The 16,110-nt window shown below is 40.4% G+C and overlaps 1 protein-coding gene across 2 annotated transcripts in view; it reads left to right on the top strand.

The window, feature by feature from the left end:
* The window catches only part of CUNH5orf58 (chromosome unknown C5orf58 homolog), a 57,832-nt gene extending 41,829 nt beyond the window's left edge, over nucleotides 1-16,003 (top strand). For both annotated transcript variants that reach the window (XM_027643731.1, XM_027643732.1), the window contains exons 3-6: nucleotides 13,712-13,822; nucleotides 14,350-14,432; nucleotides 15,252-15,345; nucleotides 15,809-16,003. In XM_027643731.1, coding sequence (XP_027499532.1) covers nucleotides 13,795-13,822; nucleotides 14,350-14,432; nucleotides 15,252-15,345; nucleotides 15,809-15,915 — 312 coding nt within the window. In that variant the 5' untranslated portion in view covers nucleotides 13,712-13,794 and the 3' untranslated portion in view covers nucleotides 15,916-16,003. The remainder of the gene's footprint in view (nucleotides 1-13,711; nucleotides 13,823-14,349; nucleotides 14,433-15,251; nucleotides 15,346-15,808) is intronic.
* The last annotated feature ends 107 nt before the right edge of the window (nucleotides 16,004-16,110 follow it).

The raw sequence follows: 16,110 nt of genomic DNA, 5'->3' as shown, positions 1-16,110 counted from the left end.
ACACAACCCTGGAGATAATACAAGGTAAAAAAAGGGAGGAGATAAGAGTTCAGCTCCACACCAGCTCTGTACTGGTGTGCTCCTGCTGACGACCTTGTTCCACCTGAAGGTTTGTCAAGGTTGATGGTGTTGCTGTCCTTGAATTTGTCATCTGATTTGGAAAAACCATCTACACGTTGGCCAAGTTTCAGCAGTCACCAAGCATTTTGTTTGCCCACTGATTGTTATTAAAAATGCCTTCCTTTTCATTTTTCTGCCTTCTTGGAAAATCTCTCATTTGGATGACCAAAGTTCTTCTTTTTCACTTCTTAGCCTTGGAAAAGACCAACATCTCCACGGGAATTCTTTTCATGATAACACACTGGTTCAGGTTTGTCCTTATTCTTGTTTTCAGACTCCCTAAAGCAGAATCTGCTGAATATCTCCTCATTTTGTTTTTGTTTAGCATGCAAAGGATTTGTTACTTCCCTGCATATCACACCTAAACTTTAAATTGAATCCTGCCTCCAAACACTTTCCAGTGTCCCTCCCCAGTTTCTGGACAGTAAATCCTTTATATATTTCATCCTTTGGATATACACCTCTATTTCCCTCTGAAATACCCAAGCATTTGTGAATAAGTAAATTCCATCTCATTTTTCAAAAGCATATCTTAATTTAGTCAATTTGTGAGTCCTACACCTAACAAGATGTTGACTGAGGAATAAAATAAGCAGAAACACGTTAATAAAAGTGATTACCTTCATCTAAAAGTGACAAAAGATGTGTATGTGGTTCCAAGTTTCATGCTAAATAGATGACTTGCACAATAACTTTTTTTTTTAGTGTAGAATAGGTGGTGAGGGACATTTAGTGACACAGTGCCCCTTGCTGGGAGTCGTGAGTTACTGTTCCTGATTGTTGTGGTTTGGGAAGCTCGTGGGATTGGCTTCTCATTTAATGAGTACGTTCCTGGGAAATATTAAATGCATTAGTGCTGACAATAAACACATCCTTGCTTATATCACGGAAATGTTTTAGTACTGGCTATATCAAAACAGGTGGATAGGATGGGGAATGAAAGGAAATAATGTTTTAAGTGAGGTTTTGATACACAAAGTTAGATCTGATGAAGTGTAACTGTGTAAAAATGAGTCTCAAATGGCAATCTGGGTTTCTGTCCTGACTGTGCCACAGGAATCCAGGCTGCTTGTCCCACCAGCCCCCCAGCCACACCACTGGATCCCTGTCAGCTTGGGATTCAAGAACTACACCGAGTTCTTCTCAGCTTGCAAATCATATAGAGACACTACAGTGAAAATCTTGCTTGGAGTAATTCACCCTATCAGGGATGCAAAAGCACAGAATCCAGGCTCACATGTTTACATGCTGGTTTTGCAGGGAACAAAAATATAGGGAAAATCTATATTAATGTACAAAGAGCTGACATGATTCTAATTTTAAGGGGTAGTTTGTTGGGTGAGGAAATATGCTCTTGATATAGTTTGTTTCAGGTGGTGACCTTGCTTTAAAGGAGGCTTCATTTTGCCTTAAGTAGTTTGGAATCATTGATATAAAGAAGTTTTAGAAGTGTAATTAACTTCTGCTGCTGCCACAAAAGACAATACCTACCTCTCATTCTTCTTTACTTTCTTCATTGAGGACACAGAGGGAAAAATCACTATTGTGAGCCTGAAAAAAAAAAAAAAGGAAAAGCAGAACACTGGAATAAATGGATTGCTTTTCTTACAGAGGAACACAGTCCCTGAAAAATTTTAAATTTTGCCCTGAAAGCCCTGTAAAAGTTTAAATACATAAATCAGATTATCCCATTTTCTTTCCTGTGTTAGAGTCACAGTGAGCCAAACTGCCATACTCATGTTTCTGGCCCAAATTCTCATTACTTGAATAGTTATCCACATCAGTGCTGGAGTGAATAGTGCCAGATACAGTCCAATCAACAGCTAAACAACTCACTCCAAAGTGCTTCCATTTGCTGCTCACACCATTAGAGCTTGGAAAATGAGTAGGACCAACAGAATAGCTAATTGTTAATAATCATATTACTCAGATTGATCCCTTCCAAAAACAATCCAATGCATTGTTAATGGGCCTGTTAATCAGGTTACTGTTCACAGCATGAACTGTTTGCACTGTCCCGAAATTTTAAGCGTCTGACAGGTGTACAGAGCTTTATTTGAAGTGACTGAATGTCCCTTTTCCAGCTGCTGGATCCTGTATCCTGGGTGGCAGCCTCACTATTCTGGCAGCTCTGCAGGGTGACGAGGTGTGAATGCACCAGTGACTCGAACTCTCACTCACAGTCAAACTTCACCTCAGGCTGGAGCACATTGGGAGGTGCAAATTTCAATGTCTTCTGCATCAGCTGTAATATTTTACCTGCTCATCTTCAGGTTGCCTATTTGCAGCCAAGGAAAATCAAATTTAGGGAGCTTTTAAACCAAAATTTGGACTTACGTATTCCAAGAGCTCTAGAGCTGCACTACATGGAATATTAAAGACGCTTCGCTGCTGCCAGTTCTGCTGCCCAGCAGCAAGGAAAGAGGGATTTAATCAACTGAGAGTGCCTGGGCAAAGTGGTAAATCATGCAACACTTCACAACAGAGGGCAGTGCCAGTCTGATTAGGCACAGCAGACTCTACAGCCAAAGCATTTAAAATGTATTTTATTGCACCAACAGTTGCCAACAAATCCCCGCTAATGTGATCAAAGTGCTAATGAATAATGACACCAAAGTTACTTCTGGCAGCTTTTCCAAAAAGTAACCCAGCCATGCTACCCAGCAATGCTCACCAGCTGGGAAACCTTTGTGTCAGAGAAACTGTTAAGAATGAAGTAAGAAAATTAACCTTGCATGAATCATTTTGGTGAAGTACATTGACTATTTTGGAATAACTACATAATTGTACTTGTGGATATTTTTAGGGCACTTACAGGCTTTTTTTCCAGTGGTACAGTTATCAAAAACAAACTTATGATGGTTAGAAGATGGACTTCTTGAGGGAAAACCCAACCAGTAGGTAACTAAACATTGAGTATTAGAGAGCTGATGAATTTTTGCTTCACCAAATATTGATTTACAGGAGGGGCTAGGATTTTTTATATATACTCAACACACATTTCTCTGATGAGATATGATTAAAACAAGTCAGAGTAGGCTTTTACATTTCTAAATTCCTCTATTTACTGTTGTTTTGTGTTTTTCTCAAACATTTACATTGAAAGTTCTTGCTAGAGGAGAAAGCTATAAAAAGCAGCCACTGGAGCAACATAACCTGAGTGTTCCGAAAAGCTTGGGCAGTAAAATGTCATCATTTTACTCCAGAAAATAAATGTTCTCATGACTTTCAGTGGAGGCTCATTGCTTCCTCTAAGGAATAAGGTGGAGTCAGGAGAGCGTGTGGCTGCTGAAAGGAGATAAAGTGATGAGCACAAAGCAGAGGCTGAAATGATCCTGAAGTTCTTGGTATCAGCCAAGGTAGCAAAGATCACAAGTTATGATCATATGACAAGGCATAAAAATTATTTATGTGTATTACTAAGGGATATGTACCAGACAAAAGCAAATATTTAATCAGAGCCCTGTTATTCTGTGATGCTTGATCTCCCTCCTTTCTTTCTTCCTTGATTTTAGGGACACACACACAGATTTTAACTGCCCAGTTGCTGGAATGACAAAGTACTTTGGCCATTAAAGGCCAAAATTTTTGCTGTATTCAAATCTTCACTAACACAAAGTTAAAAAAGGAAAATCTTTTGCTTCTGATTGAACACCATTTTTGTGCTCTCATGGATTTAGTTCAGGAACAGCTCCTTAGGATCCCTCTAGGTCTGTTTTTGTAGGCAAAGCCCAGGCTGAAGTCTGGGACCCACTCTGAGTTCAGGCCTCCACTCAGAGATAGGAATATTTTCGCTAATTCTTCAAATCAAGAGACTTTGTAGCTTCTTGAATCATTTCCTAATTCAACCACTGGCTTTTTTGGCCTCTCTCTCACCTGTGTAAGAACAAGATAGGACAAAAAACTGGTAAAATATAAAGAAAAGTGTGATGGCACAGCCAGGGACATGGAAAAATCTCATCTGAGGCACAGTAACCTCTGCAGTTCTGTAGCAAAACCTGCTGATTCATTACAACCACAAACAAGAAGCTTGACAGCAGTGAACAGTCTAATTTGTAGCTGCTCATTTCTCTTAAAATTTCCACTGCAAGAGTGTAAATTCAAAAGTAAATATCTCTGTGCAACACTAATTCAGATGAAAATTACAGGAGGGAGTTCAGAATAAAATATTGCGATAATTTTGTGCAGAAAAGGTAAATATTTACACATGTAAAGAAGTTCTCAGTTTCACAGGTTCCTCGTTTAGAGTTAGGACTTACAATTCCCAGCAGCAAAAAACTTGCAATATTATGCCTAAATTGGCAATTAACGTCAGAACATTCTTAGCCTTTCCATTTTACTTAATTTCAGTATATCTCATTTAACTTTAGAAGGAAATTTATAATGATTTACATGTCCCAGACGTGTCAAAAGAGATATTAAGCAGTATTAGGCGTTAAGAAATAATCTGCTTTATTTTCATTCCTTCTGAGGACTGTGCAGGGGAATAATGTGAATGGATTAGGAAATGGGTGTAATACCTGTCAAGTAACGTTATCTGTGGATGTCTATGAATTCTCCAAAGTTAAACTAACTGTTTCATATCAAATTCCTCAAGTTCTTAAGGAAGAAAGGAACAAAAATAACCTTCTGTTAAAGTAGCTTGCAAAGATCCACTTCCAATGGGCCGTTTTTATTTCCTTGGGGTGTCCAGAGCCTAATCCAGTGCTTTGTAAACATGTTGTTTCTGGCTGAGCCCACAATTCCTTGCAGGAAGGATGTTTTTGTGTCTTGAGATGTCTGTGCTGTGCTGTCTGCAAGGCTGACTGACCCTGGCCAAGCGTTGCTGCTACTGATGGTTGTAGCTGAGTAAGGTAATTTTGGGAAGCAAGACCTGCCTGGCTGTAACACAGAGCAAAGAGAGCAACCCTGTATTTCAGTACTTAATCACACTTCCAGAATTTATACCTGGGATGTCAAAGGAGAAAGTTTATGAAGGTCCAGGAAACGGTCTTATCTCCTGCTGAGGGGTCACTAAAGCATCTGCTGGTCTGGAATAGGATATTCTGTTTTGCAAGCATTCATATAATATGCAATTCTGCACAGAATCCAACCAGTCTGGATTTTAGACTATCTGTGATGAGGGTAGTAGGTGCAGTGTGTAACTATTAATTACTTCTGGATTTGCTGAGACCCAAGAAAAGGCTTTATGGAACCTTTTATTGATGTCACTCTGTAGTGACTCCAGTAGAATCCAACAGAAAACACTTTTTTGAGTTTACCTGAGTCACCACACAGCTGACACAGCCCCAGAGAGCAAAGGGACAGTTGGCATTACCTGGTGATGGCTGGAATCTGCTTCTTATCCTGCAGGTACATCATGTGCAGGGGTACAAGGAGGTGAGGGCACTGAAGGGGTGCCTGGATTTGCAGGGCAAGTGTATTGCCAGTGTTGCTGACTCTGGACAGCTTTATTTCACATTCTACTCAGTAAAATTTATATATGATGTTATTTCTTGTTCATACCATTTGAAACTGTTAGGACAGATGTCCTTTATTTCCCTTTAAAGCCACCTCCTGCCTCATTTGGGAAAAGGAAGCACCTCCCATTGCTTTGTGCTGTGATGCAATTTGAGTGTATCTGTACAATGCACCCCTCTGATAATCAAATTACATGACCCTTTTTATGATTTGTCTAACTTCCAAACTCGTGGAAAAATGGGCACAATAAAAAAGGATTGCACAGCATTTCTCTGGTTATGTCAGTGCTAATATACCAGAATACACAGAAAGGGGGATTGTGTGTAACTACACATATTTTGTTGCATTTAAACGTGCCTGATTAGTCATAAAATAATTTCTCTGTGGTTCCAAAGAAATCTCGTAATGTCATTAGAGATTTCACCCCTTTAGAGTCTACAAGAGAAATTATCAACTGTCAGACTGGTTCCTGGAACAATCTTCCAAATTCCAATTCTTATCCTTTTGAGGAGTTTTGGGTTATTTTTTCTTTTTCTTGTGCAGTTTCATTGTACGGTTTAAAAAATTTTTATTAGAAAAACAATGAAAGCAATTGTATCTATGTAAAGTTATTTTGAGCAGGACAGACCATGAAAAGAATACAATTTTAACATTACTTTTAATTTCTTAGCTATAAACCAGGTTTGGTGAAGGAAGGGGGAGAAAGGCCTCGCTTCCCATTTCTGAAAACTCAAAATCATAGAATTGTTTAGGAAGGAAAAGACGTCGAAGATCATCGAGTCCAACCATTATCCCAGCACTACCAAGGCCACCACTAAACTGTGTCCCCAAATGCCACATGTACATGTCTGTTAAACCCCTCTAAGGATGGTGACAGGTGTTAGTCTTTGATGCCAATTATCTGCACAAAGTGATCACAGCTAATAACTCTTTAACTTAGGTCACAGTTATTCCAGAGTGGTCTCGTTCAGACTTGAAAGACTGTCAAACTCCAGCTGAAATAACTGGCTTCACACATTCTCTCTTCTGCTAAAAGAATCTGATCGAATGCCAGTATTTCAGTTTACTTTGTTGTTTCAGAACTTGATGTGACTTCATGAACAAAGCAGCTCCCCCAGGTACACACCTGACCAGGGTACGTGAACAGGAGATTTTCCGCGAGATAAACGCAAAAGCTGGAGCCAAAGACAACTTCAGCAAGGGGAGATGCAGTTCTCTCGGCTGTCACTGTGGTGAACAGAAAGGAGAAGGTTTCCTTTGGGGTTGTTTGACTGAGCCTGAATTCCCTGCCATGGGTGGCACTGTGAGGGATAAGCACTGACAGCACAGCGTGGGAGCAGCTCCTGTGGGTGTGTGCCTTCCTTCCTCTGCCACAGCCTCGCCCAGGATTGCAGGATAAGCTAATACCAGATGCTATTAAGGCAGTGGCATTAATTATCTGACATCTATTATTTTTCTTGTCATGCTCACATTTGCACTAAACCAGCAGCTTGTTCAGCGAGCACGATGCCACTTTCCTCTTAACTTTGCCTCACACACCTTGGCTGTGGGAAGGAGGGCATCTAGTGGCTTCTCTCTTGCTCTGCTTCTGCCACTCCAGCTTTCAGCGCTGACAGTGGAATTTGTGACACAGTTGTATTTATACAGTACGAACGTTGTTGCAAAAATTAAGACTTTTTTTTTTTTAATTTCAGAAAGCCAATTTATGAAAAGCCTGACTTACAGGGAAATGCCCAGTTGAACAGCTGAGGCAGGAATTGGTTCATGAGTGAATCCAAAAAGCAGCCTTCTGATAAAGCAACAAAAGTAATCAAGCCTGTAATTTCACAATGATAATAACATTTCCCGGAGCAGAATGTTACTCTTTTGTTCAGTTCTCATTTCTGTACCTCTAATGCTGATAGGGTGTTTTGTGTAGTGATGTATGCAAGCTGGCAAATGAAAAAAATGTAGATAATTACAATAGAAGCAGCTAATAGAAGCTGTGATATCTACATCTTGTCTCTAACCATTACAGTTTACAGTGCTAAATGAATTTAAATTAGGATGGGATAATTTGCTGTGTAGCAAATGATAAACTTGACATACTGATAGAAACACTCTCCCTTATATCTCCCTGCAGTATTTCAGGCACTGGGCTGTTACTGCTGTGAAAAGCCAGGGAGATAAAACAGCAGTGGGGAAATATCTATAAAACCAGAGCTATTAAGTAATGCCGTCTCAATCAAAAGGGCTCAGCATTTTCCAAGAGGCAATCTGGACTCACTGGTAGGATCTGGAGACAATTTCACAATTCCTTGCTTTATGAACTCACTTTTCCTGGGTGAGTGAGCAAAATCTTCTTGAATTTCATTTGGGGTGTGACTGGATGTAGGGAAAAAGATGTGAGTGCAGTTAAGAGCTAAAAAAAGATATAGTTCTGTGGTTCTGATAATGGAGTAAACGTTCAGAGTTGCATCAAGTCCTGTGTCATTTCGGTGGTTTTACTATCAGTGGGAAAATATTTGATGGCACCAGAAATTGCTTTTATTGTGAAATCCAAAAAGCACGAAGAATTTCTAAATACTTCTTGAAAATCTTCCACTCAGCTCGTGAATGGATCTGAATTTCACTTTTAACACCCCTACAAGAACAACTGTGTTTCCAATTCCATCGACTCCATTTGCCTGCCAAGCTTTCCTCAGTAGCCATCCCTTTCCGTGACACAGGGACCATGAAGAAAGCAAAAATAATAGTAAATCTCCCAAAGTTCCACTAAGGATAACATTTATGATTAATTTCCCAAATTGTCCCACCAGAACTTAATTGATATTTACTGTTCATCTTTTAAAAAATTCACCACCCAGTTACCTGACTTCATTAAAAAAAACTGAACAGCACAAATGTTATAAATTAAACAGCTACTGGAAATATGCCTTTCTTTTTGCATAAAAGTTATTCATACCAACTAACCAGTTTCAGCACATGATTCTATCTGTATTAGCATTATACAGGCACTTGTCTTCAGTTATTGAATATTCACATCTTTAGAATGTCATATAATTAAATAATACATTTAATAAAATTATAGTTTAAAACCTATTACTGCATAAAAGAACTTTCCAGATTATCAAATAGAGTCCTTTCAGAGTATCTACAAAGAATAAGTTTATGTTGTTTATTGCTTAAAAATAACTTTCAGAAATACATTTTAGAGCAGCAGGAAGCACCTCGTAGGTTCAGTGTTGGGATTTAAACTGCCCCGCCAACAAGCAGAAGACAAAAACATCCAAAATGTTAAAACCTTCTGTTCTGGGAGCTCGGAAAACAGAGCACTGCGCAGGAAAACATTTCCTGGGCAAGAGAGAGAAGGAAACAGGGCTCTGCTTGTCTTCCCCTCCGGGAATTTGCCCAGTTCAGGATCTGCTGGAATGAAACTCTGTATCTCAAAGGGAGAGCAGCGATTTGTGTCTCCGAGCCTGACACCCTTTGCCCGCGGCAATCAGCAAAGCAAAGTGTGCAGATGAGCCCTTACTAAATTAAGGGCAGGATTTTGCATGGGCTCAACGGTATTTAGGGTTTTTTGTATCAGTTTCTTAATTACCCCTCAGCTGTGAAAAGGCTGCGGTGGCTTTCGTTCTGTAGGTGCAACATGAGTGGGGTTAAGATTGTCCTAATCAAGTATTAAAGAGTCTCAAAAAAAGTGTTGCATGCTGTAACAATGTAACACGATGTATTGCAATGTAACATCGTGTGTTGCATAATTTCCTGACGTTTTCTGGCTGAAAACTCGCCAAGCAAACGAGTTTCACTCATTATGCTATGTCACAAATATGCATTTTAACCCAGGGTTTACTCTTCCTATTTCCTGAGCGTGTATTAAGGCAGGTCCATATCTTGGCAATCTTTTCTACCTGTCACTCTTTGTCTCAACTTGGATTGTAACTTCTTTTAAAGACAAAGTCTGGCTTTTGCTTTACTCTCTTTGTACCATGATCTGATCAGCTTTTTTTTTTTTTTGGCCATCAGCATTTACCAGTTTTCATTGCTCAAAACCCAGCCTGTGCTCTAAGGCTTATGAAACACATTATTTTATCAGAAATAACTGTCATATGTCGAGGATGAGTGATTTCTGTGTGTATTGGTTTGGTTTCTGCTTGACTTTCCTTGCCCTCTGGATTAACAGTTTTCATACTGAAGCAATGGTAAAAAAATCAGTTTCCCTTTTGTCAGAGTTTTTCATGTGAAAGTTTAATAACGTGCCTTGAAACTTCAAACTCTCCTATTAGACCCACTAGGACATTTTTATGAAAGATAAAGCTTTCAAGGTAACAGCAAATGGTAATATTTTCAGTAGAAGCTTATATGGCACTTGGGGACGTGGTTTAGGGGTGATTATGGTGGTGCTGGGTTGATGGTTGGATTAGATGATCTTGAGGGTCTCTTCCAACCTTGATGATTCTGTGAGTTCCTTATATCTCATCTCCTGTTGTAAATTTGACTTCCTTAAAAGATAGACTCTATTAATGTTTATTAATAGATTAGTTAACTTTATTAATGTTTATTAATAGATATTAAAATACTGTTCGACTCTGAAGTCAGTAGATTTTTTTTTCTACTTCCCTTTAGAACATTTTCTTTAAAACATCTTTATAACCATAAGATGCAATATGAGATCACGATCTCTGTCTTTCTACTTCATCTGTGATTATACAGGAAAACAATCTTGTATATCCTTTGTTTTGAAACCCTCCTGTTCAGTGGTTGTGTATTTAACTATTTTATTTTGCCAGGAATTGTAGTCAAAGTAATTTTGCTGCAGAGCTGAGGAAGGCAGTTCTGTGAAGTGATCTGCCATGTTTTAGTTGCCTGCAGTGCTTGCTGTTCGCATCATAATCCTAATTTCACATCCTCAAATACTTTTCTAGTCTTCCCAATCTTTTCTCCTCCTTAGAGAACTGCTTTGGTAGTAATTCTGTCTTTATCTGACACCCATAAAGGTACCTGACCAGCTTCATTTCCCATAGCCAAGCGTGTTCTCCGAAAGCCTCGGGGGGCAGAGCTGCTTGTGTGTTGGAGCAGCCCGTGATTAAAGAGAACTTCACCTCTTCAGCTTCACCTCTGTGTATCTTTGCACATAAACCTGGGGGGTTATTTCAGGGAAAGCTGAAACTACAGCTCATGTCTGACAGGTTGGTATGAAATTGTTGGCAACACTGACGAGAACACTCCTCTCAGAGGTGTAACTCAATAATTCACACTATTAATTTCACCTTTCAATTTGAAATATTACCTTATAAAGAAACCCAGAAAGGATTTCAGTTCCAAGTAAATTTGACTGCAGAAATTAAATATCTCTCACTCCCTCTTTTTTTCTTAGAAGAAAATGCCACGTACAGTCAAACTCCTGCACTTTTAGTCTTCTTGCTTGTTAATATCTCACATTATTGAAGATTGTTTTTAGAAAGGCCTTGCTTTTGAGACCCTCTCTCTTTGGTTTGTCCAATTAGTTCTGGCAACTCAGTTTACTGTATGTATTTTAAATAGAATTTTTCTGGTCATTTCAATGTTCTGTTTTCCTTCAGCAGTTAGTTTACAGGAGAATTTAAGTACGATGCGAAAGATTATTTATAGGATGCAGGAAAAAAACAAGGTAGAAAGTAAACTTACATAAACAGGGGTTTATCAGTTGAAGCATTCTGCTTTACAGGTTAGTGAAGAAAATGACACCAATGTTTTCAGGAACTTGCTGGTTACCATTTTACTTTTTTGTACCTGTATTTATATACACATTTGTAGGTTCTTCTATATAGAGGAGATACATTGTGTGTTCTTATGTATGCAGCTATACTTTAGTTTTCTACCAACAAAATCACCAGGTTCTGCTGGACTTTTTCTTTAGGGGCACACAGGAAGGGCACATTCAAATTGTTTGCCCTGGGATCCTGCAAGAGGTTGTAGACTGAGAGTACAGGAATTAGTGCAGATGTGAAGTGTTTCCTCCTCTGTGTTTCTCATCTCCAGAAAGCCCCACAACCTGAGCAGCACATCATGTTTTCTTTATGAATCACACTTTAATTGTGCTTAACCAGAAAATGCTGTTCTGAGTCGCAATTCAGCTTCCCCCACAGCCATAAACCAATACACGTAGAATGCTCTCTTTTAAAGAAGAATTTGTTATGAAAGCACACCCTGAAAAGATGGAGAATGGCAGAGTCAGTAAATGGCAGGCAGCTGACTCCTCTGCCCATCTGTTCTCTACTGCACATCCAAGTCACTCCACTCTCCTCTGAGGTACTGGGAACTCCTTCTCCACTGGTGCCAAACAGCAAGTTCAAAATACAGATGAATTCTGAGCAGCAGGAAAAGTGGTTTCAGTAAATTAAAGAAAAGTGCTGACTGTCATTGCCTTGCTTGGTGTCCCTGGCTTTAAATACTGCAGGGCACACACTGGGGAAGAAATGAGCAGTTCCCAAGTCCAGCTCATTAGTTAGCAGGTTTTGTTGATTTGAACTCAAGTCAGGTATGTGCATCTGAGGGCAGTGTTTCACTGTGTGTTTAGACACAGTCTAAATTGATAAAATTGATAAATTTATCTAATTGATAAATCTGTCTAGCAAAGTGCCCCTCTTGTCTTCCTTGAATTTAGGTTCATGATCTGAGCTTTGCTCATCATGTGAATTTAAGTTGATGATAAATTAGTTTTATAAATGAGTTGCTGCAACATGCAATGGGCTCTCAAAGGACAAGAGGAAATTCATTCACCATTCCCCGCCCCACCCCCCTTGACACCTCAGCCCTCTCTTCTCCATTTCTTCTTCAGCCCTTGCAGCATTTGTGGTTAATTTTCACCTCCCACTCCTAAAATCATAACTCCTCCAGGGCTCCTGCAACCTGCTGAATCCCTGAGGTGCTGGAAGAGGGACACACCATAGGAGGCTTTCCCTGCTGATGAACATCAGGCAGTGAAGCCTTTGGGCTGCCCATGTGTGGGGTCTGCACATCCCCCTGCCCAGGTGGGCTCCAGAGCAGGGGGGCTGTTCCAAACTGGAGGGATCAGCCTGGCCCAGTGCCTGCCAGGAAGGAGCCAGGGCACAGCCAGGCTGTGGTTACAGCAGTGTCCTCACTGCTGGTGGAAAGGGCCGTGTGGCTGCTGCCTGCAGACCCCACCAGCACCTGGAAGTGCTCAAGGCCAGGCTGGACGGGGCTTGGAGCAACCTGGTTTAGTGGAAGGTGTCCCTTCCCATGACCAGGGGCTTGGAAGCAGATTACCTCCATGGTTCCTTCCAACATAAACCATTTTACACATTGGAGAAGTTTTGGAGGACTGTCTGCTATGAGAGGGACCACACAGTAGCAGGGGAAGAGTGTGTGGGGGAAGGAGCAGCAGAGACATGTGATGAGGGGATGGGGTCGTTTCCTCAGAGACAGCCCAGGCAGCTCTGTGGCAGCAGAAAAGGAGCACCAAAATCCCCCTGGAGTCTCTGGTGTCCTGGAATTTTTCCTGCCAGGGAATGGGGTGCTCAGAGGGCCTGGCTGTGCTTCAGGAGCAGTCGGGACATCCCTGTAGGTGCCACCTGGAAGGCCCAGGGCAGCAGCTCCTGGAGCTGAGGGCTCTGTGCCCGTGTGCCATGCAGGGACTGGTGCCCATGGCTCTGACTCTCAGCACAGAGACCTGCCCATGGAGCACCCCCAGGACAGGGGGCAGCTGCCAGCACAGCCTGAGCAGCCTGGGAGGTACCTGCCACTGCTCTCTCTGATTCTGGCATTCCAGCAGGACACCCCTTCTGCTCTGCTGCTTGGAAGGGCAGCCTGGGAGCAGGGAAACCCTCAAGGTTTGTGCGGTTCCCTCATCTCAGGGGGACATCAAAGCTGGTGCCCCTGGGCAGGGGCTTCATCCTCAAGGGAGCCCAAATGAGCTGTGCCCTCACTGTGGGACATCTGGGGGGCACTCCCAGAGGGGCTCGGTGTCTGCCCTGTTGCTGAGCACAGTCTTTATCATTTCATTGTGCCTGTTCTGAAAACACATCCCAGGGTGAAATAACGACCCCATTTTCTCCCTTTTCTTTAGTGTTGAAACAGCTCTCCAGTGAGGTCACACACTCCAGCTCACCTGAGGGTGTCCTGACCCCATTTTCTCCCTTTTTTTTAGCATTTAAACAACTCTCCAGTGAGGTCACACACTTCAGCTCACCTGAGGGTGTCCTGATCCGTGAGGAGAGAGGAGCAGGAAGAATGGGGGAAGAAAGAGCCCAGGGATCTGGTATTTAATCTCAGCTCTGTCATTGACCAACAGACAGTGTTTTAAGGTCACTTGAAGAATCTCAGATCACAGTGTGGCCTGGGGGAGATGCCCCATCACAGTCAACACTTGACTATTTTCGTGTGTGCTTTAGCTTTTCCTTCCATAAACTGATATTAGAAAACAATTTCAGTGTCTTTTCAGATCTCTCAGAAAGCTTTCAGTTAAAAAAAAAAAGGCATATGTTTGAGGATTTCTTCATCATTATATGCAGGCTTTTCACTATTAGTGACTTCATGTTTAACTCCTAAAAAATTCTGAAATGCTGTCTCAAAAAGAAAGTAAAATAAATAAAATCCAAGATTTTTTTTCTTCCTCAAGAAGAATTAAAACTGTTTCACCTCTTTGACTCTACTTTCAAAAAACACTAATGAAAATGAGGTCTAATCGTTATAGTTTTCAAATGCTATTATGTATTTTTACGTGAGATATATACAGATATATACTATATGTATTAAGCCTTAATAATTTGAGGGTTGTCTTTTTAGGATCTTTGACACTGGCTGATGAACTCAACATAAAGCCACTGTGTGAAGGGAAGAGGGACTCAGACAAAGAATCAATGTTAAATGTATGGTAATTCATTTAGTCGTATTTCTCAACGTGCTGAGGTGTTCCATGTAGTGAACACTATTTATGGATCACCCAGAGTTTTCCCAGATTTTATTTTTAGATTTTCTGAATGATAAATAAAGAGCTTATAACTAGTCCAGAATATCTGATACGTGCATTTCTCTTTCATATTTTTCCTCAGAGAAAAAAAAAAAAAAACCTTAAAAGGAGTCTAGTACGAATTTGAAAATTCAAATTATATACTTAATCCAAATGGTTCCTAGTCTTAATTGTCTCTAGATTTTGATTGGGTTTTAAGTAAAGGTTAAAGAGAGGGAATGTGATTTCCAAAGTAAGCAAAAAGATGTTGTTTAGAAACTAATTACCTGCACAGACACAAATGTTTCTGGGCAGGTTGTGGCAGGTTCATTAACACTCGGTGCTAATAGTGACCACTTCCTTATGCACATTAATGTCACATCAGCTCCATCTTGTGGCTGCTGATATTACTGGACTCATTTTAACTTTGATTCTGCAGGAAAAAGGTCAAAACCAAAACGGAAACAAATGCTGGTGAGGAGAGGAAATTGTAGACAGGATTCATTTCATTGCAGCTATTGGTAAAAAAAAAAAAAAAAGTGACAGAAAAAAACCTCTGCCCTGAGTGTTTGGTACCTGCCTGCCATAGTTGCAAATTGCCATATCTAAGTGGATAATTATAAAACAGGGGGAAGTTTTAGTTAAAATATTAATTAAGAAAATCAAAGAAAACATTTTCGTGGCTATTTCAATGAGTTTATGAACCCTGCCAGTTATGTTTTGTTCCTCTTTCATACAGGGCACCAAACCCACTGCTGCTGCGGGCCAGTTTAACCTCGAGGCTGCGATTAAAAGTGTTGACAAAATGTCCAGCGAGTTGAAGAAGCTGAATGGTAACTCCGCCTTCATCCTCCAGTAACGGGAGAGGGCGTTTAAGGCCTTCTAAGAGTTGTGAAGGGCTCGTTTTCCTTTGTGGTGCAGCTGTTTTCATGTAATGAAACAAGAGATTTGCTTGTGTTTGGACAAGTTAAGGAAGCAGTGGTTACACGTAGCAATAGAATCGTCAAAGTCATTAAGCAGTAGTTACCAGCAGCAATAGGATCAGGGGAATTAACCACGGCAAACCTGTTGCATAGTCAGAAGTCATTCCTTTGCAGAAACACTGGTAGTCTTCAAATACGAATAGTACTAATTTTAATTTAAATGTCTTGAAGTAAATAAAACAAGGTGACCCATTAAAACTGTGAATGAGTCGATAGACTCGATAGACTTCGAAAAGTGCTTGTGTAGATGCCCTTCACTGAGCGGCTGCCATTGCCTAAAAACCGTGCTGATAAACTGTCCTTTGTCTTTTAGTGGAAAGCCAGCTCCTGCTTTGTGACCTTATTCTGAATTTCAACCATCCTATAAAGGCCAAAGGCTTACGAGAAGCTGAAGAAAAGACCTGGAGTTTGACAGATTAAACATCTATTTTCTTGTATTGTCTTCTATTAATACTGCTGAAGTTTCTTTTTTTTTTCTTTTTCTCTTTCTTTTTCTTTTCCTCTTTCTTTTTCTTCTTTTTCCTTTTTCTTTTTCTTTTTTTTTCTTCTTTTTCTTTTTTCTTTTTCTTTTTCTTCTTTTTCTTTTTTCTTTTTCTTTTTCTTCTTTTTCTTTTT

The sequence above is a fragment of the Corapipo altera genome, unplaced genomic scaffold (genome assembly GCF_003945725.1).
Source record: "Corapipo altera isolate COAL_440 unplaced genomic scaffold, ASM394572v1 75, whole genome shotgun sequence".
In the NCBI taxonomy this organism is placed as follows: Eukaryota; Metazoa; Chordata; class Aves; order Passeriformes; family Pipridae; genus Corapipo; species Corapipo altera.
Note: the sequence above shows the minus strand (reverse complement) of the source record. Positions and strands in the feature narration are given on the sequence as shown.